General features: G+C 40.6%; 3 protein-coding genes across 5 annotated transcripts; 2 read left to right on the top strand and 1 right to left on the bottom strand.

Annotated features, from left to right (window-relative positions):
- On the top strand, positions 1 to 9429 carry epor (erythropoietin receptor). The gene is made up of 9 exons (XM_008415339.3): positions 1 to 328; positions 1353 to 1656; positions 1758 to 1893; positions 2010 to 2176; positions 5061 to 5212; positions 5316 to 5472; positions 6281 to 6368; positions 6503 to 6590; positions 6701 to 9429. Exons 2-9 carry the CDS (start codon positions 1563 to 1565, stop codon positions 7439 to 7441), a joined length of 1623 nt encoding a protein of 540 aa, XP_008413561.2. The 5' UTR covers positions 1 to 328; positions 1353 to 1562; the 3' UTR covers positions 7442 to 9429.
- Positions 9430 to 9523: 94 nt separating this feature from the next.
- swsap1 (SWIM-type zinc finger 7 associated protein 1) lies at positions 9524 to 12529 on the bottom strand. The gene is made up of 2 exons (XM_008415335.3): positions 12047 to 12529; positions 9524 to 10852 (listed from the first exon to the last, which is right to left on the bottom strand). The coding sequence occupies exons 1-2, from the start codon at positions 12527 to 12529 to the stop codon at positions 10310 to 10312; spliced, it is 1026 nt and encodes a 341-aa protein (XP_008413557.1). The 3' UTR covers positions 9524 to 10309.
- An 81-nt stretch (positions 12530 to 12610) lies between these two features.
- On the top strand, positions 12611 to 21685 carry znf653 (zinc finger protein 653). 3 transcript variants are annotated; one of them, XR_014088489.1, is made up of 10 exons: positions 12611 to 12894; positions 12974 to 13014; positions 14243 to 14560; positions 15216 to 15652; positions 16385 to 16562; positions 17809 to 17890; positions 17987 to 18098; positions 18196 to 18294; positions 18382 to 18481; positions 20778 to 20814. XR_014088489.1 is itself a non-coding variant. In XM_017306437.2 (10 exons), the coding sequence occupies exons 1-10, from the start codon at positions 12611 to 12613 to the stop codon at positions 20953 to 20955; spliced, it is 1845 nt and encodes a 614-aa protein (XP_017161926.1). In that variant the 3' UTR covers positions 20956 to 21685. The 3 variants fall into 3 exon arrangements, 2 of the variants coding, with proteins under 2 accessions (XP_017161926.1, XP_017161927.1); XM_017306437.2 differs by having other exon boundaries at positions 18180 to 18294; positions 20778 to 21685; XM_017306438.2 differs by lacking the exon at positions 20778 to 20814 and having other exon boundaries at positions 18382 to 19228.
- Positions 21686 to 21943: the final 258 nt, after the last annotated feature.

The following is a 21943-nucleotide window of genomic DNA, read 5'->3' as shown; positions in this document are numbered from 1 at the left end:
AGCATTAAGTCCGAAGTTCTGCTGGATGTTGTCGTAGCTACTTCAGCTTTTTGTTTACATCAGGTGATGTAAAGATGCCCTGAATTGCGTTGGATGGGGATGGGCTGCTACGCCTCCACCTATCCCGCCAAACTCTCTCCCTCACACACACACACACACACGCGCACATCAAAACCACTTATCACGAGTGCAGAAACATGTTTCTCTGCAGCTCTGATAATGCTGCACAGACGATGAAAACATGCTGGTGCAGAGAGGAGATAAGGAACCGTTTCAGAGTTCCTCTTTTGGGACTGAGAGCACGCTGCTGTTTCCCAAGGTGCCAAGGGTCAGTCAATGAGCATCTATCTATCTATCTATCTATCTATCTATCTATCTATCTATCTATCTATCTATCTATCTATCTATCTATCTATCTATCTATCTATCTATCTATCTATCTATCTATCTATCTATCTATCTATCTATCTATCTATCTATCTATCTATCTATCTATCTATTGTGTTCTGCTACATTATAACCACCAAACTTCTATGATGTATATTTGGTATTTATGTGACAGATTTGACCCAAAGAAACTAGTAATTGTGAAGTGAAAGGAAAATTGTTTTCAAATAATATCTAAAAATAATAATAATAAATCGGTGCCTGTATCGATACAGTCATTACGCATTTCGGTGCAATAATAGCTGCAAATCGATATTTGCAGCTATTTTAATTTTCTATCATCGTCGGATTTCGGCCTGAATTTGGGTCGTTCTAACTCACAAATATGCATTTTCTTGAAACAAGAGGCAACCTTTGGTGGAAAATGACAGCTTGTCTTTTACTAATCTTGTTTTTCCTTTTACTTTAATTTTAAACTCATTGCAGACATCTATCGATTTTTACCAAAGGAAGAAAAAAAAAAGGCGAACTGCAGAATCCCTCTTTGTTTCAGAACAAAGAGTGTGTGGTTGATCATGTGGACAGACTAAAATATATATTCTAAAGCAACAAAATAGGAAACAATTGAGCCAAGATAATAAAATAAAATAAAACAAAAATCACTGCCTTTATTTTTGTAAAGACCCTCTTTAAATGTCTTACAAAACCAGATTTTGTTTAATGTCATTATCGCATTGCATGTAAAATAAAACAAAATAAAATTCTAAAATAAACCCCAAGGATTAGTAGCAGCTTTATACCCATCCATCCGTCCGGTGCATTTTTACGCGCAGTTTGGATCTCAGCCACAGACTCGTAAACATCAATGACATCCCGCCTCCCGACTCAAAAAAAAAAAAAAAAACGGAATAAAACTGCTCTCTTACGTTTGTTTTCCGCTCCACCTCCTGTCCCTCCGCATGTAGAACGTAAACAGCTCTGCACCGCGTCTTATCGCTGTCCAGCAGGCGCGCAGCCGCGTTGCGCCATCGCAGTCGTATCTGAAGAAAAAAGTAAGAAAAGAAGAAAAAAAAAAAGAAAACAAGCCTCTCTGCTGGCTGCCGCCTGTTTCTGACAGTTGCTCGTCCAGGGATGCAGGTTGGACGGCAGAGAATCCGAGTCTTTCAGACTAAAGGATGACATGTGAGCGACTCGTCCGGCTGCTGGCTCTTTACCTGACGCTCTGCGCCGCCGCAGCTGCTGCAGACGTTCAGGATTTTAAACGAAAAGGTGAGTTTAGTTTTTATAAAGTTGTCTTTTTTTTTTGGCTGAGCCGTTAAATATAAACAGAAATTATTCACAACACTTGTTTTGTTTTCCTGTCTGTGCAGCTTCCATTCTTCTAAAGGAAGAACCAAAGAACCCGAAATGCTTTGCGGAGACCAAGAAGGACTTTGTGTGTTTCTGGGAGGAAGACGAGGAGCGAGCCGGCTCTGTGGATCAGTACTCCTTCAGATATGCCTACCAGTAAGTCCGCTTCCGATATATATATAAAAAATAAATAAATAATAGGCTATATAAAATGCAGCTAATGACACCCCACTGATTTCTGGCCTCTCATCCGCTTTTTCTGTTCCGATTAGAAATGAGAACGGCAGCACGTGCGCGCTGCAGGTCCTGCGGTCAGCAGGTGGGAAGCGGCTCTTCGTGTGCCGTTTGGACCGGGTCCAGATGTTCGCCCGACTGGACATCCAAGTTTATCGGGAGGGGATCCAGATCTACAACCGCAGCCTTCTCATCGAGCTTCTGTGTGAGTGAGACGCCGCATTTTTATTGGGATTGTTGTCTCGAAGGCGAAGGATATAAACCAGTGATTCTTGAGAATAGGGACTAAATGGGTTTTAATTTTCCCATAATTTTTTTTTGTTGTTATTTCTCAACCTGATATATGCAAATATGATAAATAATGCTTTGGAAATGTAAAGATGCTAAGGTACAGGCTCCCAATTGCAATTTTTTTTTAAATTACATTTTTAATCGACCTGACCCAGAACTTTTTGTCATCACCATCTGACAAAAATAAATAAAAAATATTTTTTAATGACCCTATTAGTGATATTTTTACTCATTTTACAGACAAATGCTTCTCAACAAACAAAATAAATATTATTTAAAACAAAAACAACAAAAAGTCCATCTGACGGAGTTGACACTGCATGACGGAGTTGACACAGAACTGAAGGTGGTGACAAACTAGTGAGTAAAATGAAAAACTTGATACATGTGGAATAATGCAATTCATGTAAAATACATTCAAATGAATTAATTGCACATTAAAGTGAGATTTGACAACAATTTCACTGAAAGAGTCAGAAAAACTCTTGATGGAATTGACAACTGACAGAGTTGACAAAAAGCCAAACTACCTCAATTTATATGATGTAATTCTGAAGGAGGCCATATTGTAGCTCATCAGGTCCATGAAATCTTTACATTATACCAAAATTAAGTTTTTATTTCACAAAATTTCATCAAAGTTTTGTAAATTGTCAGTTATGGTGTTGACACATCATGGTTGTGACAACCAACTTAGGAATAAAAAGAAGAAAAAACTAAAAATAACTTCAGCTAACCAGAGCTAACTAGTCCTCTTAGCAAAGGAAGAGAAAGGAAGTGGTCATGGGGTCCTCAAAAGTTCTGGTGCCCCCCAATAAGGCCTGATTGTTTTACATTCTTTTCATTTCTGACAGTGTTGACAAAAACTAGGGACAAATTTCAATGGAGTTGGAAAATATATAAAAATGATTTTTAATTCAATTTATTGATACCTTTATAATTATTTATATGACTACTTATACTTAATTGTCATAATATATAATTTTAGTATTTCTTTAATTATTTTAAACTATTATAATGTATTGAGTTCTGCTCCAGGACAAAGGGATTTTACAGGCATCATCCACTGACTACAGCTTTTAAAATAAAAAAATATTCAGCAAACACCAGGAAAATATACACTGTTGTGCTCACATGACCCAGGTTATTTTAGTCAGATATTTGAAAAAAATATATTTTGTGTATATTTTATTCAAATTTTGTGCTTTATCCATAGGATCTGTTTTGTCTCTATTCTCAAGAATCACTGATTGTTTTCCTAAAAATAAAACAAACGTTCAACTAATTAGAATCTACAAAGTTTGAGGTGCGTTTGTGACATTCCAAAAGAAAATCTAGTGCAAATAAATGTCTTTAGGAGTGATCTAATATCACACCATCCCCACTGGGACACATGGTGGTGGCAGCATCAGGCTGTGGTGATCAGTAGGGGAAGGAGCTGGTCACAACTGATGGCGACATGCTGGGCCAAACTTTAGAAAGAGGTGGCAAACCAGGGCCCCGATTTTCTGGGGGCGACCCAAAGATTTTTCTTTGTTTTTTTCTCTCTTCTATTGATAAATGTGTGTTTTGCAAAATATGATCTTTATATAACATTCAAACATCTGGTGAGATGGATCACTTTTTTGGGGGGGTATTTAAAAAAAAAAAAACACATTTTTTTTTTTTGAAAATTGATTAAGTTATTGTTGATTTCAATATAGAGCTGTTGGACAGGCGACATATTAAACCATTCATCAGTTCATACTGATGTCTAAGATTACTTATTCATGTGCTGTAATTTGCATTAGTGAAAACATTTTCCTCTCGAGGATAGGGGACCCAAACTGTCAGCAGCCCAGGGGCCCGCATTCTTGTAAATCCGGCCCTGGAAACATGAATGGAGCAGAAATATACCAGACAATGCTGTAGAAAAAACTTCAAAAGACGCTTGAGACTGGGACAAAAGTCTCCAGCGTCTCAGTCTCAGCAGGAGAGCAGCTCTAAACATACATCCAGACCTGCTAAAGGAGACGTTTATGTCAAAACTGGATCACATGACCCGGTCCAAACACTGACTCACTGCAAATCCAATGGAGAATCTGTTGCAAAACTTAAAACGTGGTGAACTCTCCATGAAATCTGACTGATCTGTGTAAAGAATGATGCTCAAAAGTCTAAATCTACTGTCTTGCAAAGCTGGTGCAAGGAGACACAACAAAGAGCTGCAGGTGGCAGATGTAGACCAAATGTACAAGGGGAGAGAGGAGGGAAGGCAGTGTTTGTTTCATAAGGGGAACAGAACAAAAGGATAATATGGAAAAAAAAAACGGGAATATTCAAATTTTTTTTGTTTTTACATATCAAGTGAGTCACAGGCCACAGAGCCATGTGCAGAGCCGTTGCAGCCCCCTGATTAGCAGATGAAAACCGTGATCCTATCTCAACACGGCTAAAACTGAAAGCTTAACTTTGAATTCACTGTGGAAGTAAAACTGTGAAGGTGAAAAAACTTTATTTTCTCCAAAGGAACCGTTAGTTACAGTTTCTGTGCCACATTATTATCAGAAATTGATTTAGTATTATCATTTGAGGCACTGACCCCTGCTGACGCCCATCTAGTACCGCCCATGCAGATGTAACTGCAGCACAGTATCGACTCGTAGGGCCTAGAAAAGCACAGCACACTCTTTAGAGTCCTGGGGAATGCAAGTACGTTTGCAAAGGCACTCTGTGTGCAACAAAACGGTGAACATTTGTCAGGTTGTAATAGTTTTACTTTATTTTTTTTAAATCATTGAATTGTTTTTTTCTGGTAGTTCTGCTCGACCCTCCTAAGAATGTGACAGTGAGCACCACAGGCCATCAGGGCCAGCTGAACGTGAGCTGGGTGGCGCCGACTCTGAAGTACATGGACGATAGCATGATCTATGAGGTTCTCTACGCTCCGGCAGACAGTCACGTAGGGCAGGTATGACGGTTGTTTAGTGACCCCACCAGTAGACAAAACATTGTAGAATTGTCATTGCATGTCTCAAGCTCCGTACTGAAGAAGAGAGTTGTGTTTGCTGCAGGTGGAGGCGATACAAGCCTGCTCCGAGATGATTCTGAGGGGCCTTGAGACGGGTACAAAGTACAGGGTTCAGGTCCGGGTCAACCTGGATGGCATCACCTATGACGGGTACTGGAGCGCCTGGAGTGACCCTGTGTTCACAGAGACTTTGCCTGCAGGTGGATGATCTACATATGTTGTGTTTATAATGGAATACGCATTGTACGCCTTCAAAATTGAAATATCCTAAATCAGTGGTGCCCAAAGTCGGTCCTCCAGGGCCGGCATCCTGCATGTTTTAGTTCTTTTCCTGGTGGTATAACAACCTGTTCAGCATGTCAATGTTCTTCTTAGGCCTTCTAATGAGCCATCATTGGATCCAGGTGCGTTATACCATTGAAAGAACTAAAACACGTAGGTTCTGACCATGGTCCTAAACCAAGAAAGATCATGCTGTTTGCAGTTCCACATCTTTACAACTTTTGAAAGTTGTCCAAAGTGTGTTCTGGGGGCCACTATGGCCCCTGGATGGATTTTTTTGTGTGGTCATTTTGAAAAGCTACCAGTTTGGAGACTTTTTGTTAATATCTTACAGTTGTAATTGTCTTGGGTGAACACAGATTTGCATTCATTTATTAAACTTGGCTAAATGAAGTGTTATCATGGAAAGCAACCCGAATCAGGTTTTTGTTTTTTATAAGAGCCAAAATTTGTCCGCCAAAACTTTCCAAATTGGATGCCTTTCAAATAAGACGCCACAAATGTGCAGAACCCTTCTGTTTTGTATCTAAGATTATTTAAAAATAACTTCCGTACAAGAATCTGACTATGTTAGAATTGTTAAAATATTGCATTCTTAGTTTATTGATGAGCAGTGAAAAAAGGAGGAATCACAATCATTTTTGCTTTCATACTTGTCATTTTGTGGCCTGCGAGTACTTTGGACATGACTAAAAACTGGGATACAACTTGCTTTGTACCCTACAGAACTTGACCCACTTATTGTGTCCCTGACCATCATCATCTCCTTCATCCTTGTTCTGCTTTGTCTTACCATGCTTCTGTCCCATCACAGGTCAGTGCACTATGAAAATACAATCATATGGCTTATTTTGTAGCCACAACATTACGTTGCTTGCTTTTAAAAATCTGCACAACTATCAGATGAAACATTAGAGAGCGCTACATTAAATCTTTGCTCTTTTTTAGGTTCCTTATCAAGAAACTTTGGCCAGCTATTCCAACGCCTGACAGCAAGTTCCAAGATCTGTTCACAGTTTATGGTGGGGACTTCAAGGTAAGAACAAGACAAACATTTTCTGAGTTCTGTGACCTCTTTAGGCATTTGGCCTAAAGAGGTCAAATGCCATGACCCTGATCTCCTAATTTCGCTGTTGTTTTGCATAGGAGTGGTTAGGACAGACCAGTGGAAGCTTATGGCTGACTTCCCCTTTCATCCTCTCTGAAGAATGCCCTTCTCCATTGGAAGTACTCTCTGAACTCAACCTTTGTCCTCCGCTGTCCTCTCCACCTCTTCCACCAAAGGCCTCAGAGGCTTTGGCCCTTGTCAGAAATGAGGACAGGGTTTTGGGCAAAGGTCTTCTTGATAGAGTGTCAGTGGACAGGGTTGATGGCCTTCAAACAAATGGATGGAGGACCCCACTACACGACCACTGGCTGTTGGATCGTCTAAGGGAGTTCCAACAGCACCCCGTCCCCAGGTCCCAGTGTTCTCTACTGGAATCTCAAGACACCTACATCACACTCAGCAGCAACAAACGCACTGAAGAAGAGCACACGGAGGACACTCTCGAGGAAGCGTTACCCCTTGGGGTGCTTTTTGCCTCCAGAAAGCCACCCAAAAGTGAGTCTCACTCTGACCTGGGCTCTGTGCAGCAAAGCTCTGGTTCTGGGAACCTTTCGTCTCAATCCAGCTTTGAGTATCCAAACAATGTCTGGATGGCCAAAGATCCTGGATACACCTACATGGCAGTTGCAGACTCTGGGGTCTCCATGGATTACAGCCCTATGAGTAGAGCTGATGACATTGGCAAAGTGGTTATCTATGCCAATGACTACAAAAATGAGATTCCTCCTCATAGAAGACCTTTCCTGGTAAGGCAGTACCCTGTCCATGATGATGTCTGAGAGGATACCAACTTGAATCGGAGGACTGGAGAGCAGCATTTGGATATTCACCGCAGGCTAAGGATAGCCTCTCATCAACTGTTAGGAAAATATTTGTGGTGTCTAATAGACTCTTTGAGTCTGTTAGACACCAGCTAACAGACTCAAAGAGACACTTTGGATATTCTGTAAAGGACATGACACTTCCATTTGAAGCAATATCAACTGTGATTCATAGCAAATATTAATACTCGACACTATCCACCAAACCTTCCAGATTAGATTGGAAAAAAGTGTTTCCAGTGTTCTATATTTGAAATAATTATGTTTTTGTTTATCCTTCAGTGACAGGATTGCTACAACACCTAAGGCATGGTGAAAAGAAAGACTGCTCTAGAAGGTCTTTCTCTGGAATTACTTTATTGTGAACAAATTTATTAACAAAAGCATAAACACGCTATTATTACCTCAGTTTTATTCTGTCTATAGTAGCCTAACCTAAATCTAAATCTGTAGGGTGCAGGCATCATTCTCTGACCCCCAAGTCCTTTTCTAGTTGTTTAACTGATTGTTAAACAACTCTCATAACCTTGAAGTGGTTATGAGAGTCTGTATCTGTATACTTTTATAAATCTGTTTTATACACTTGCATTTTATTAGGAATTCAAAAGATTGGATTAAATGCTAGCATCAATTTCTCTTAGCCAACAATATTAACTAGCTAATATGCTTACGCCGCCCACAATGCTAAAGTTTGTTAGATTATGATGTACCTTACATACGATGTTTATCCAATGTATTAGCATGCTAACATTTTGTTATTAGCACAGAACACAAACTGAGATTAAGTCTCAGTTTGTGAATTCAACTTTTTTTTTTTTTACCTTTTCACGTTAAGACAAAGGAACAACATTGTCATCAACATCCAAACCTTCTTGGAAAGTTGGTGCTACATGAAAAGGTGGTCAAAATATTCATGAATTATACACGTGCAGGTTTTGACATTAGAAAGGCAACATAAAAATGAATGATAATTTAAATTTAATTGTAGCAGACCTACATCACGACATGGATTTTGTATATTTTTGTACATTTTCCTCTCATTTTGTTTAATCAGAAGGTCGTAGGTTCATTTCCAGCTCCCTCCTGTCATACGTTGATGTGATGTGCAGGCCAGGGGCATATTGCTTGCCAATCTGGTATCGGTGTAAAAATGTGTTTGTGAGCCCAAATGGATTAACATGGCTGTAGCGTAAAGCACTTTGAGTCGCGAGTATGGTTGGAAAAATGCTATAGAAGTTCAGTTCACTTACCATCATACTGATTTACCGACTACACCAAAAATACATAATATTTATATTGCTCACTGTCGGGTTATTTCTAAATCTAAAATCTAGAATATTTGTGTGAAATATAAAAATTTTTAATAATAGCACTGTTGTTTCAGATAAAGATTGTATTTTTTAATCATTTATCAATAACAAGTAAATTAAAGTATATTCAGTGGAATTCTCATTACTGTAGGCTATGCAGCATTGCTTTAAGATAATTATATTTAGGGAACTGTACTTGTTTAATAATTTCTTCTGTTGTACATCTTTGGGCCAACACTGCCCCCTAGAGAACAGAACCTGGCAGACTAGAATTTTCCAGTCTACTGCGGCTCTGATTAACCTTTTAATAAGCTTATTTGCTTGCTGTGAATGATAAACTTGTTGCGGCTGTAATTGTAAATTGAATTGTATTACTGAACTTCAAACCATTATTGTTTTTTTTTTGTAAAAAGTGTGCATGAAGCAACAGATGCAGATTTGTAGGAGGAAAAATCTGCAACCGTTTGCCTTTCAATCAATCACATTTAAATCACGACTGACTTGAACATTCAAATTTGTATTTCCTCAAACTTAGACACATCTTGTAAGTCTAAAAGCTTTTTATATATTTTTTTTATTTTACAAAGAAATATTTGATATATTTGCTTTAAAATAAATACATATTTGCCTTCATAAGTTTTGAATATATTTTGATTAAAAAAATGAACCTAAAACCTGTCTATGAAGTCTTTCACATAAAACAATTAAAACTTTGAACAACCCACAGAAATCTTTACAAAGCATAAAATTTATTTTTGATATAAACAAGAACATCTGGAGAAGAGAACGGAAAAGATCACTTCACAGTGTAACTTAGTTGAAAATACATCGCTTAGCACCACTATTTAATCTGCTTTCCCTTCATCAACAAGTCAAACCCTGAAAAAAATCTACTTTTTTCCTTGTTCATCGAACTCATCAAACCTTCTTCAATGTGTTTGTTTATACACACATCGATGGTGTACTTTCCTGAACTTTTTAGGAGTTTAGTAGAACTCAAAGGTTACGAAGAAATGCCTTGATGACCTCAATCAAGGAACCTGGTGCAATTTTTCTTCTTTTATGTCATGTAGTATTTAAAAAAAACAAAAAAACATCTAATCAGTTGGTCAAACGTTACTGTTAAAGGAAACCAGAAATCGGTATTGGCTGGGAAAAGCAGATCAGTGCGCCTTTAAAAATAAGCGTATGATTATATGCAAGAAAATTTTTTTAAACATTTTTCTCTGTCTCACTTAATACAGAATAAGAAAAAAACAAATAAAAAATAAAATGAATAAACAATTTTGAAATATTTTTTAAACCTTACCTTTTCATAGCTGAGGATGTATCACACATTTCTTAAGGCAAAAACATTGGACATTTCTGGCCAATAAATTAGTGACCAAAAACAGATCAGCTATATAATATATATATAAGTTTGATTAAACTGATGCCATTAATAGTTTACCTCTCAGCCAGCTGTGGTGGTTCTAAATAAAAATTAAAGGTTTTAACTTCGGGAGACCAAAGCCTTTCAAACTAACTTAAACTCCATTAAACCCTCAGGAAAAATGAAGAGTTTCCACTCCTGTGCCAAAGCGGGTCCATCCTCAAGGTCATCTGGGATTTTAGTTCCAGACAGGTAGACGTGCCAGGCCTCCTGTGCTGCTGCTGCGGCAGCTTCGTAGCTTCTGTCCCGGTCCAGAGTGCAGCGAGCTTGGAAGTAGCGGTCAAGAACGTCCAGAATGGAATCCGTGGCTGAGGGGTCCCGGCTTTCCTGCCCGCTATCCGCGTCCGAGAGGAAGGAGGCGATGGCGCGGCAGGGGGCCGAGCTGGAGCCCCTCTTTTCCAGGACTTCCGTGAGAAAGGCGGCGGTGTCGCAAAGCAGCGCCGCCAGATGAGCAGCGCGAGACTCGTCTCCTGAGTGAAAGCCAACATGGCTGCCGGCCACGGCGCCCCGCAGGAAGCCGTCCAGTCTGTCGATGATGATGAGGGAGGGCGGGCAGGGGGACTCATGAAGGCTGGCGACCTGCTGGAGTAGCTCCTCCAGGGTCCGGGGATAGCTGAATGTGATTTTCTTCAAATAACAGTAACAGTTAATCATAAAAAGTTACAAATGAGGTGAGAGTAAACCGTCAGACAGTAGCTGAGACTGTAACTCGGATAATCCTGACATGCTGTAATGTATAAGTTTCTAATAGTTTCTTACGTTTTAGATGAGCAAACATATGCAATCCCACACCGAACATCACCGGTTTCAGTTTCTTGTTTTTTCCCCCATATTTTTGTCAAATTACAACTAAAGAGGCACCAATCCGATATTAATGTCGCTATAATATATTAAAAAAAAAATCTAGCTCAGGTATCGATAATGTGGCCAGTCCATCGGGGTTGATCTATTCTGTGTAATTCTATATTTTGTACTATGAGCGACATCATGACTTATTATTTTACATTAGCTGTTGTACTAATAATTGCACTGACTGAACAAATTAAAGTGGTGTTGATTTTACATGTTTGACCAAGCTTGTGAAGCTGCTGGTGTATTTTTAGTGTGCTGTACTGTTGAAGAGTTATCAGATACATTTGTACTTCAGTACAAATATCAATGTTTCTTTTTCCTTTTTCTTTTTTAAAGCTTTTAAGTCAAATGAGCACTGTTTTTCTGCATTGGATCGGTATCATCCGATACTAAACCTCAGATATTGAAAGAAAAAAAAAAGTGGATAAGTGTATTCCTACTTCAAACCTCATCGAATGCTTCAATGAGCTTGCCTCGTTGGCTCGAAATGTTCTAAAGTATTTTATTGATTTAATCTAGATTTAATCAAGTAAAAATCAGAATTTTCTGAGCTTGTATTTGCTACTGAAAGGTTGCTATGAGCTGAGGTGTCCTGCAGGTGTCGCTGTTTTTAATTAGACTGAAGTCTTGTACTTTTTGTTTGCCACCATCAGAGCTTTCTTTTACTGTTTGCAGCCTTCACGGAACTGTTTTAAATTGAGATTATACAACACATAGGCCGGTTTTGTTTTTTAAACATGGTCTTATGGATGCAATTATTTGCACTGGAGTTTATTTAAGGGTGTATGATTTTTTTTTTAAAGTCAATATCTCTTCCAAGCACTACATTGTGTTGGTGTGTCACATAAATATTCCAATAAAACACACAGAGGTTTGTCGCTGCAACGTGACAAAGGTGTAAATAGATCCAGGTATTCTGCTACATTTTTCTCACTGGTTGTCGTTGTGGTTGTGGTTTTCAGGGTTTACCTTCAGACCCTCCGGGTTCTGGGTCGCGATGCATCTCTGCAGACACTCCGGGAGGCTCTGAATCTGACTCTGGGCGAAGAAAGCCACCCTGACGCCGAGCTCCGAGGCGGCGGTGACGGCCGCCAGTAGCAGCACGGAGCGGCTAAGGCGGTGCTCTCCCACTACCAGGATTTTGGAGCGGGGTGCTGGGGGTGGAGGACCGGCAGTGGGGTCCTTGTTCTGACCTGTCTGTGACGACAAGGTCCTGAACACCAACGTCAGGATGTCTGTCATCAGAAACCAAACAGAATTCACCTCACACTCGAAGTTTCCCGCGGCTGTTTTCAGGTGGCACACCGGTGTTACAGTGAAAATGGTCCGGATAGAAAACAAGCAACTGTCACCATATAGATAATTTTGTTTATGGTATCTAGGGTTTATTTTCAAATAAGCTCTTGCGTATATATATTTAGCGCTGATTCTATTCAATGATAAGATCAACATAAACTAAAATATCGTGCTTCCTGCGAGGTTTAAAGCAACTTCCGGTAATCACAGGATCAGCTGTCGGCGTTAAATACCAAGATGGCGCACTGTCCGGCAGATTGTCCTTCTGAGGCCGACCGAGCCGGGGACCGAGGTGTTCCGAGGCGGTGTCGGGGCCGGCCGAGGCTCACGGACTCAGACCGAGCTCAAAGACGGCTGGAATCCCGAAAGAAGTACGACGTGAGGAGGGTGTACCTCGGCGAGTCGCACAAGCTGTGGAGCGAGCTCCGCAGGAGGACCAGCCTGAGTGATGCTGGGCTGGCCGAGTACCTCATCCTGCTCAACTCCACTTATGGAGACAAGTACCGGCAGGAGTCCTCCGGGTAGGAGGGGGCACACGAAGCGCACATACAACGGGGTGCATTTAAATCCCTTATGAAAAAGATGGTTGTTGTGTTTCAGAAAGAAGACCACAGCAGGGGTGACTGGGAAACAGAAAGGAGGTGTGTTGTCTTTGCTTATCTGGGAATATTTTCAGGTTAGTTTCACGTTTCTATTTTGGGATTGTGGCGCCTCCCTACGTTCCACTATTTTGTCATATTCCAAGCACAGACTGTACTTGATTGGAATTTATGTAGGAGTACAGAAATAAATTGGTCCAGTTTTTCTTAATTTTGGAAGATCTACAACCGGCTGCTACTTTTATCTTAAACTTATCTTTTCCACCGATCTTATCCACCCCCGCAAGGTCTGAAATCAGCCACTTTCCTCTTGTTCTGCTATGAGACGGGACTGACTGACGCACACTGTTGCCAACTTAGGAAATTTGTTGCTATTTTAGCAACTCTTCAGACCAAAAAATTTCTATCTGCCAAGTCGAAATGTTAATCAGGCTTTTAGTGGATCAGTGATCAACCGGAAAACTGCAATCAGCTTACTCCTACATTTATGGGACTTAAAAGTGTTATGTAAAATTGAAGTGAAAAGACAGAAATGCATTGCTTTCCTTTCTAAATATATATATATATATATAAAAAATCAATACAATTTTGCTTTGGCTTTTACATCTCTACGAGTTTGAAATGACATCTTTATTTTGAAAAAGTAAAATGAGAGAAAAAAATAAAATGACTAAGAAAATAAAAACATGTTTTAATTAGGCCTGTCACAATAAGAAATTATTGTGACAGGCCTGGATAATGATAAACAGCCATTATCCAGAAATGACTGTTTCTGGATAAACAGTCATTTCTGTTTATTCAGAAATGACTGTGATAAACACACATTTTCAGACAACTTTCAATTTATACAATAGTAATAATAATAGTGGCATATTATTAAAGCAAATATACTAACTCAAAGATTTAAAAAAAACGCTAATTTCTAAAGGACTAGGACTGGAAAAAATATTTTAAATCTCCAAAATGAAAAGCAAAACAACAATTAGAATAGATTGTGAAGTCTCTAACTAAAATTGCACTAAAAATATTAATCATTCATCCTAGACAGGGAAAACAAATTCATCATGCGATTAATTGATTTATTGCTTATTGTAACCGACCTAGTCAACAATAACAAAACAACAAGAAAAGGAGTAGGAAGAGGTCGAAGCTTATTGCATCCTATCCCGATAAGAACATTTCTTTCTTTCTTTTGTGTGCGTGTGTGTGTGTGTGTGTGTGTGTGCGTGTGAAAAATGTGGTTATCTTTGCTGTGTCTGCTGTCCATCAGGTAGGAAGCAGCGCGTTTCCAGCCTGCAGAGTCTGGTGAGCTGGTACCGGGAGCACTCGGCCTCCTGCCCCCACGAGCCTCAGCTCAGAGCCCTGGAACCGAAGGCGAACCTCTCCACCGCCGCCGTGTGGCGCTGCGCATCGGACCACTCCTTTGTGCAGTACCTCTACTCCCCGCCGAAGGAGATCAGCGACTCGGAGCGTGAGGAGAGAGGGAACCCCGACAGCGACGGAGAGGCGGCAAACAAAACGGAGCCGCTGTCGGTTAAAGGCGCGGCGGGCAGACAGAGAAGAAAGGAAGGCCACAAAAAGTGCAAAGGTGCTGGATTCTGATCTGCCTCATTAGCTTGGTTTCCATTAGAAATGTGCGCAAATATTCGTCTGTATTCTCCTAATGTCGAAAATATACAATTTCACAATTGCGGTGTTCTTATTAAATATGAAATAAAATTATAATTATTCACGCGATAAGTTATTAAAATTATGGCAGCGACGGATGTAAACAGTTAGTTGAGACGTATTCATATTTCAGCCATGGCGTTAACAACCGTCTCAATTGATTCAACAGTTTCGAACGACACGCCACTTTTTATGAACTGTGAGAGCTCTGGTGGAGATAGCTGCTCATTGTCCGAGAAAAAACAAAACAAAACGTGTCCTCCTACCACTTCCTGTCGTCGACTTCGATGGTTTCGCCAGTAACAACATCCGGCAGTTGATCACGTGACTCGTGTGACGCAAAAGAAGTGTTTCTATCTCAGTTTTGCGAAATGCATCTATTTCCATACAGCGAAAAACCACTTCATTATAGCACAAACTCTTTTTTTTTTCTAAATTGATATGCTTTCATTTAGCAAATTTATTTTGGTACTTTAAATTTGTAAAATTTTATGATTAGTGGAAATGCAGGTAGTGTGATTCTTCTTCTAGCTTCTCTTTCTATGCATTAAATTTAAAAAAAAATTTTTTTTTAGATGAGCTAACTGATGCCATGAACCAGACGGAAGAAGATGGAAGCCAAAACCAGCAGCCAAGGATAGAGGCTTCATCTACGCTGACAGGACAACCTGCCTGGGACGCGGCGTCTTTACACTCTGCCTCTGCTGAGGAAGAGGAGGGAGCAGCGCTGAAGGATGTAGAAGGAGGTACAGAACAAGAAGCAGAGGGAGAGAAGCTGAGGACTTTAGCACCTGATTACGACTACAGCACTGCAGCAGAAGCGTCTTTACCCGATGAAACGAACGAGGACAATCGGAGCTTGAGTGGATCCGTCCCTCTGAGTTCTCAGCTGGAGGTGTCCCACCTGCCTCCTGCGCAGGCCCAGGATCAGACCCAGCTGTTCCAGCCTCTCCAGACGGCGGCGGCCGGCTGCGAACTTCCCAACCAGCGGACGGCATTGGAAGGCTCCCAGGTAGGGCTGCACCTCATGTCAAGGACTGCTTATTACTTGAGGACCGTGCAGCGTTTCCCCCAGTGTATGATAAGCCTGGCGGGCCACCAGGCTAGTAAAAGCGCTCTCACTCATCTGCCAGGTTTGCTTCGTTGTCTAAAATAGCCTAGAGGTGGATTTTCTTAATGATTTTTTTTTCCCTAATTTCCTTCCTTCCTTTTGGTCTTTCCTCCATTCAGCTCATCTTTACATTCTTCCTCGTGTCAATCCTTTTAATTGTTTTTGTCGTCATCGATTCCTTCCATTCCTGCCTTGTAACTCCTCACTTTGCTTCCTCTTCTGTCTTCCTTGTTTTCTACATTTCTATTTTCTTTTTGTTTTGTTTTCTTCCATTTTCCTGCTTCTTTTTTGCTTTCCTCCTTGTTCACATAATTTTTTCCTTTCTGTTTCTTTCTTTGTTTTTTGTCTTATTTATTTCTCTTCCTCTTTTTCTTTTTGTGTATTTTTCTTGCTTACTTGCTTTTTTCTTCCATGTTTTCTTGTTTCTCTCATTTATTTTCTTCTGTCTTTCGTTCTTTCTCTGCTGTAAAAAGATCCTTCATAAATTCAAAGTGAACTTCAGCATTTCTTATTTTTCAATAAACACAAAGCACTGATGATTCTGCAAAGTGAAGTCTAGAAAAGTGGAAATGTGAAATGCAGAATGTGGATAAACACGTAAATCTTTCTTGGTCCTCTTCCTCCCATTCCCAGTTGATCATCATCACTGGTCCCAGCTATGAGGCCTTGGCCTCAGAAGGAGTCCAGCTCAACATGAGCAGTGGAAACATGGAGGAAGTCACCTGCACCGTGATTGGCGGCGTCGCCTACAACCAGCTGTGTTCGCCTGACTTCAAAGTCCGAGACGCGCCAGAGGAAGATTCCCTGACAGGTAGTAACTATTCCAAGATAAACCAGATGGAGTTTTTGCTGGAAATTTCTTTTATTTTAAGGAAGCATTCTGGAGTTTTAAACCTGGACTATGACTGTTGAGGTAGTAATAGTTTCTCTGTTCTTCTTTTCCCAAAAAGACCTTAGAAAATCCACTGTTCTATCTAAATCATTACATTTTGTTTCCTGATGTCTCGTTATGTCCTGATCAGCATATGGAGGGCAGTGGAGCACAGCAGCAGAACACTTCCCTCCCGTAACTGATTTAGTAAATCAGTTACCTCAGTTTCTAATTAGAGTATATCCACAAAAATGAAACACCATTCCACAGTTTTGATCGGGGGAATAATGTCCAGACGGTTTCGGTTCTTTCCCGTTAACCAGCTCTTTGACATTTCTGGTTAAAAATTATCAGTGTGAATTTTTCCCGGCGGTGTTTTCCGGGAGCAGTAAGCATCCTCGTTTTGGGTCCTTGGGAGATTTGTAACCAGCCGGCGCCGTCACAGAACGGCAGTTCGGCTTTTATGGTGGATCCGGAACGCTGGATGCAAATTATGTCTTCATGGTTGTTAAGATCTGGGCTCCTGAAAACAGTTGAGGAATAGACCAGTGTTTGTTTTTGTTTAGTTTTTTTCTGGGCCATTAAGTTAGTCATTTGTTTTGTGCAATACAAAGTCAAAGAAAGTGTAGCGTGATGTGTTAAGGAAAGGAATAAATTGATCTTATTTTGATATGAGACATTGTTTCAGTTAAATGAATCAAGAATGACACAGAATGCATTCTGATATGTATTTTAATCGAGGGTCAAGCAGAGAAAGAAATGACCACTGAGACTCCCGGCAGAACCCGGGAGCGAAAAAAAGAAAGTACAAAGCTTTTAATATCCACCAGCTCTCTTACAAAGAGGGGAGGAAACGGGAGGATCCACCAGTTTCAGTTTACTTCACAACTCTGGTATTTGGACGCTTCAGAAATGTCCTTTATTATGTGTTTCCAGCGATCTGAATCCAACATGAAGGTGCTTTATAGATCAAATTGATTGATTACTTGATCGATTGAAATAATACAAAGTTTTGCCATAGCAGATGTTAATAACATTCAGTTTTTAAAACTACCTTTACAACAATCGAAACATTACATTTAGTCAAGTGCCATTGTTAAATTTTTAATCGACTCCAAACAGCTGGGTTGTTAGCTGAGCGCTCCGGCTCTGTGAAACATTTTCTAATCCCTCCGATTCTCTGCAGGTTTGAGTGAAGCACAGCTGGTCCAGAACTCCGATAACCTGGAGCTGAGCAGCAGCAGGGAGCTGCAGCGGAGTCTCGGCCGGTACGTGGCGGTCAAACTGCTGACGTTCTTGGCGTTGGCGGGTCCTGCAGTCCAGGTGATTCCCTGTTGTGTTTTTTTTTTTTCTCTCCGTTTCAGGCCAAAGAGAAACCGGCGTGGGCCGGTCATCGAAGCCGACGGCATGCTCAAGATGTTCCACTGTCCCTACGAAGGCTGCAGTCAAGTTTACGTAGCCATCAGCAGTTTTCAGGTAAAACGCCACAACCTGTTCCTTCTTTACCGATCACCTGGAGTTCCCTGGGGAGATTAAAAGTAACCGTTTGTTGTCTAGAATCACGTGAATCTAGTTCACAGGAAAGGAAGGACCAAGGTCTGTCCTCACCCCGGCTGCGGAAAGAAGTTCTACCTGTCCAACCACCTGCACCGTCACATGATCATCCACTCAGGTGGGCTGTGAACGCATCAGAGACACGTCCTGATGAACTGCTTCCTGAGAGACCAGCACATGTATTTCTGTGTGTGTGTGTCTACAGGGGTCAGAGATTTCATCTGTGAGACATGTGGGAAGTCATTTAAGCGGAAGAATCATCTGGAGGTCCACAGGCGGACACACACAGGAGAAACGCCGCTCCAGTGAGTTACTGATGTCACATCCTGCTGTTACCAATGAATACTTTGAAACGCCACATGACCAGGGCTGCAGCGATTCCAGTTTTCTGGCAGACCACTGATCTTTGAAAGGCCTGACCTACTGATTCCGACAATGACTAAATATAGCAACAAAGTCACTAAGGTGGCAACAGCTGGGTGATTATTGTGCCAACCAGTCGTATGCAGACGTGCGCCGGTCAGTCAGGCCTCTTTCACAGCAAAGCAAAAGTTGACAGCAGCTGATTTTCAGACCTTTGCTGAGGTAGAAACTATCGGTTTTTGACGTATCGGCTGATGTCTGATCTTTATCATCTACATCAGGTGTGTCCAAAGTTGGTCCTGCAGGGCCGGCATCCTGCATGTCTTAGTTTTCTCCCTAGTGGTTGTAACAACCTCCTCATCAAGTCAATGTTCTGCTTGGGCCTCTAATGAGCCATCATTTGGTGCAGGTGTGTAAAACCAGGGAGAGACCTAAAACATGCAGGATGAGGGCCGACTTTGGACACCCCTGATCTACATACAATATATAGAAATGTGACCTTTTATTTTGTGTTGGAATGTGTACATTTAGAATACATACATAGAAAAGAGGATGTGATATTTAGATGTCTGAGTTTTTGTTTCACTGCAAGATTAGATCCAATATATTTAAATGTTTCCTGTTAAATTGATTCAGTTTCCCAATCTGCCTCTCCTACTTTATCCAGACCAAAAATGGTTGAACAAGAACATTTGTCTGAGCGTAATGTTTTATTATTACATTCTGTGTGTTGATCCATCACATAAAATACATGGAAGTTGTCTGTTATTGCGCAATAGCCAGCGCCACCTAAACCCTCTTAATTCTCATAGACTGACTATTGACCAGCTCTCCAGTTAATGGGTCAGGAAAGTCTATAGATCTTAGAGCTTTTACTCCATGGAGAGTCTAGAAAACATTCTGTTTAAGCTGGTGGCAGGAGGACTCGTCTAGCCTCTGACTGCCTATGGTCCAAAAGTTATCGCCCTTTTCAAATATTAAGGCAATTAACCGAGTAGCTCTCACGGTTACCCAACCCCAATCATCACTTTTGTTAACGGAAGCTCTCTATCCCTTATAATAACCTGCACTTGTTGCAGACTAGATACATTTTAGTGGCTCGGCTCGAACCCCAGGGTGATTATTTACTCATCGCCAAAGAAACCTATGGAGCCACCATTTTCCTAGAACCATAGACTTTACAATAATCAGAAGCAACATTAGTAATTCTGGACTCAGAATTAATTTCAATGTCCACAATCGTCAACAAAATTTAATATATATTTTATTAGTAGCTTTATTAGGGTTAAGAGGACATAGAAAGATTCAAAAGATCTACCAAATACAATTAACAATTTTTAGATATCAAATTACAACCATATTCTCTATCCCTTCTTTATCCTATCACTAGATTTTCTAAGAGGCTTTGGGGAGCAGTTGGACTCATACCCAGTAGATGTAATGTCCCTTGGCAACAGAAATTTCGTTGCCAAGGGACAACGAAATTGTCAAGATCCTTGGTCAAGATCTTGTCTTGATGAAACAAAAATCCCCTAAAAATGGAACAAAGCAGATCCAGTCCTTTATATTCTTCAGACTCTTAGATCCCAGTCAATCAGTGACCTTTGTCCATTCACCAAGTCCATTGCAGCAGAGTGGGGTCTTTGGGGCAGAGAGCAGGGCAGTGGTCGAATCAGGAAATATTAATGTAAGTATTTTACTTTGGGTCTTATCAAATCACTCAAAAAATTTAGATTTCATTCTTTAAACCTTTTATGCTTTGAAACAAGGAATAGTCTATTTATTATACTCTATTCTTATACTTTTGCAGGCTGGAAGCTCACTTCCTCTTTCTTCAGAAAACCTGCTCTTCCTGTTTCATGAAACTATCTATGAATTTTTATGATCAGATGGAAAAAATAAGAATTAAAGCAAAGTTTGCAGGACACAATAACAACACACTCAACCAGATAAATTTTATTACAGTCTGACTCTACTGTTGGGTCTTGATGTCACCTGTGTAATTAATTTCAAAGATAACTTTATTTATTGTCACTATTAAACTAAAATCTCCAGCCTGGGGAAGTAGAATGATCTCGACTTTTCTCGACAGTTGTAGCATGTCAGAATGTTAAAAGTAGCATGACAGAAATTCAAAAGAAAGCATGAAGGGATTGAATACTTTTCTAAAGCGCCTCAGATTACACCTACATGATCATAAGACCCGTCTTTCTTTTCCCTCTGCCTTCCTGCGTGAAGATGTGAAATCTGCGGCTACCAGTGCCGCCAGCGTGCGTCCTTGAACTGGCACATGAAGAAGCACACACCTGAGGCCCTTTACAACTTCACCTGCGAGTTCTGTGACAAGAGGTTCGAGAAGCTGGACAGCGTTAAGTTCCATAAACTGAAGAGTCACCCGGAAAAGCAGGCGACCTGAGATCCAGGGTGCAGGGTGGCAACTCGCAGGCAAACGGAGGCTCTCCTCGGATCTGCACGGCTAATGCCTGGTTACGGGGAGCATCTCGTCGCTGGGATGAAGCTGAAATGAGGCGGACCCAGTGGCGGTTCAGGACACAGGCTGTCACAGAGCAGAAGGTGCTGTGGGATTTCCACAGGAAAAAATGCGAAGGAGGCTCCGCATGTTCTTAATAACCACTAACTACCTTATTGACTACAGCAGTAACTATTACTTTCAGGGAGGGTGATTCAGATTGTTTCTTTGTTTTTGCTGAACATCACAGTCTGACATGCGGAGGCCACGCCGGGATGCCTTACTGTCAAAAATGAAGAGAATTCTAACCTGTGAAAGTCTAAGCAATTCTACAAATGGGAGGATTTGCTTTTTGTATTGTTTGTGTTTAAGCAGCTAAAACAGAAAATAATAAATATACAACTAATAAGGGTTATGGTTCGTTTAATATTAAAGCAGTGTGACGAAGGTCTGGTGAGCAACCAGTGGCTGTTCCAGGACCTGACTGTGACTTTAACAGCTGGACCGTTACATTATGTTTTAATTATAGCGAAGTGGTGGGTCACATGAGCAGCGTCAGTGTATCCCATAAATGTATGAGCTTAGCAACACGTCTCAGGAAAACAGCCATAAAATCCTTTTTGTTCTTTCTCTGTTTCACCACCTAAATAAATGCACTTTTGCTTTTTGGCATCAATCCGTTGCGTTGAGTTTTTATATAAAATGTTGAAACTCTTGATATTTTTTTTCTCTCCTATACATGGTCCAGTGTGCTTCTGCCTCATCTTATTCTGGGAATGTGTGTGTCTTGTCCTTATAGACACTAAAAACACCATTAAACCTGTTGTGACTCCTAAAATCATAAAATCAGTCGTGGATGTCGGAGTTGCAGTCTGTTGAAGCTAAAACGTGTGTGCAAGATTTCAACAAAATGACCCTGCTTGCTTAAAAGGAA

Source organism: Poecilia reticulata, chromosome 8 (genome assembly GCF_904066995.2).
Source record: "Poecilia reticulata chromosome 8, P_reticulata-male-v2, whole genome shotgun sequence".
Taxonomy (NCBI): Eukaryota; Metazoa; Chordata; class Actinopteri; order Cyprinodontiformes; family Poeciliidae; genus Poecilia; species Poecilia reticulata.
This window is presented reverse-complemented; position numbering and strand designations above follow the sequence as displayed.

Coding starts and splice junctions, on each gene's coding strand:
- epor (XM_008415339.3), top strand. CDS start 1,563: ATGACATGTGAGCGACTCGTCCGGCTGCTGGCTCTTTACCTGACGCTC. Junction 1,657..1,757: donor TCAGGATTTTAAACGAAAAG/GTGAGTTTAGTT, acceptor CTGTCTGTGCAG/CTTCCATTCTTCTAAAGGAA. Junction 6,369..6,502: donor ATGCTTCTGTCCCATCACAG/GTCAGTGCACTA, acceptor GCTCTTTTTTAG/GTTCCTTATCAAGAAACTTT.
- swsap1 (XM_008415335.3), bottom strand. CDS start 12,529: ATGTTGATCTTATCATTGAATAGAATCAGCGCTAAATATATATACGCA. Junction 10,853..12,046: donor AGAACCCGGAGGGTCTGAAG/GTAAACCCTGAA, acceptor TGTTATTTGAAG/AAAATCACATTCAGCTATCC.
- znf653 (XM_017306437.2), top strand. CDS start 12,611: ATGGCGCACTGTCCGGCAGATTGTCCTTCTGAGGCCGACCGAGCCGGG. Junction 13,015..14,242: donor GACTGGGAAACAGAAAGGAG/GTGTGTTGTCTT, acceptor GCTGTCCATCAG/GTAGGAAGCAGCGCGTTTCC. Junction 18,295..18,381: donor TCACATGATCATCCACTCAG/GTGGGCTGTGAA, acceptor GTGTGTCTACAG/GGGTCAGAGATTTCATCTGT.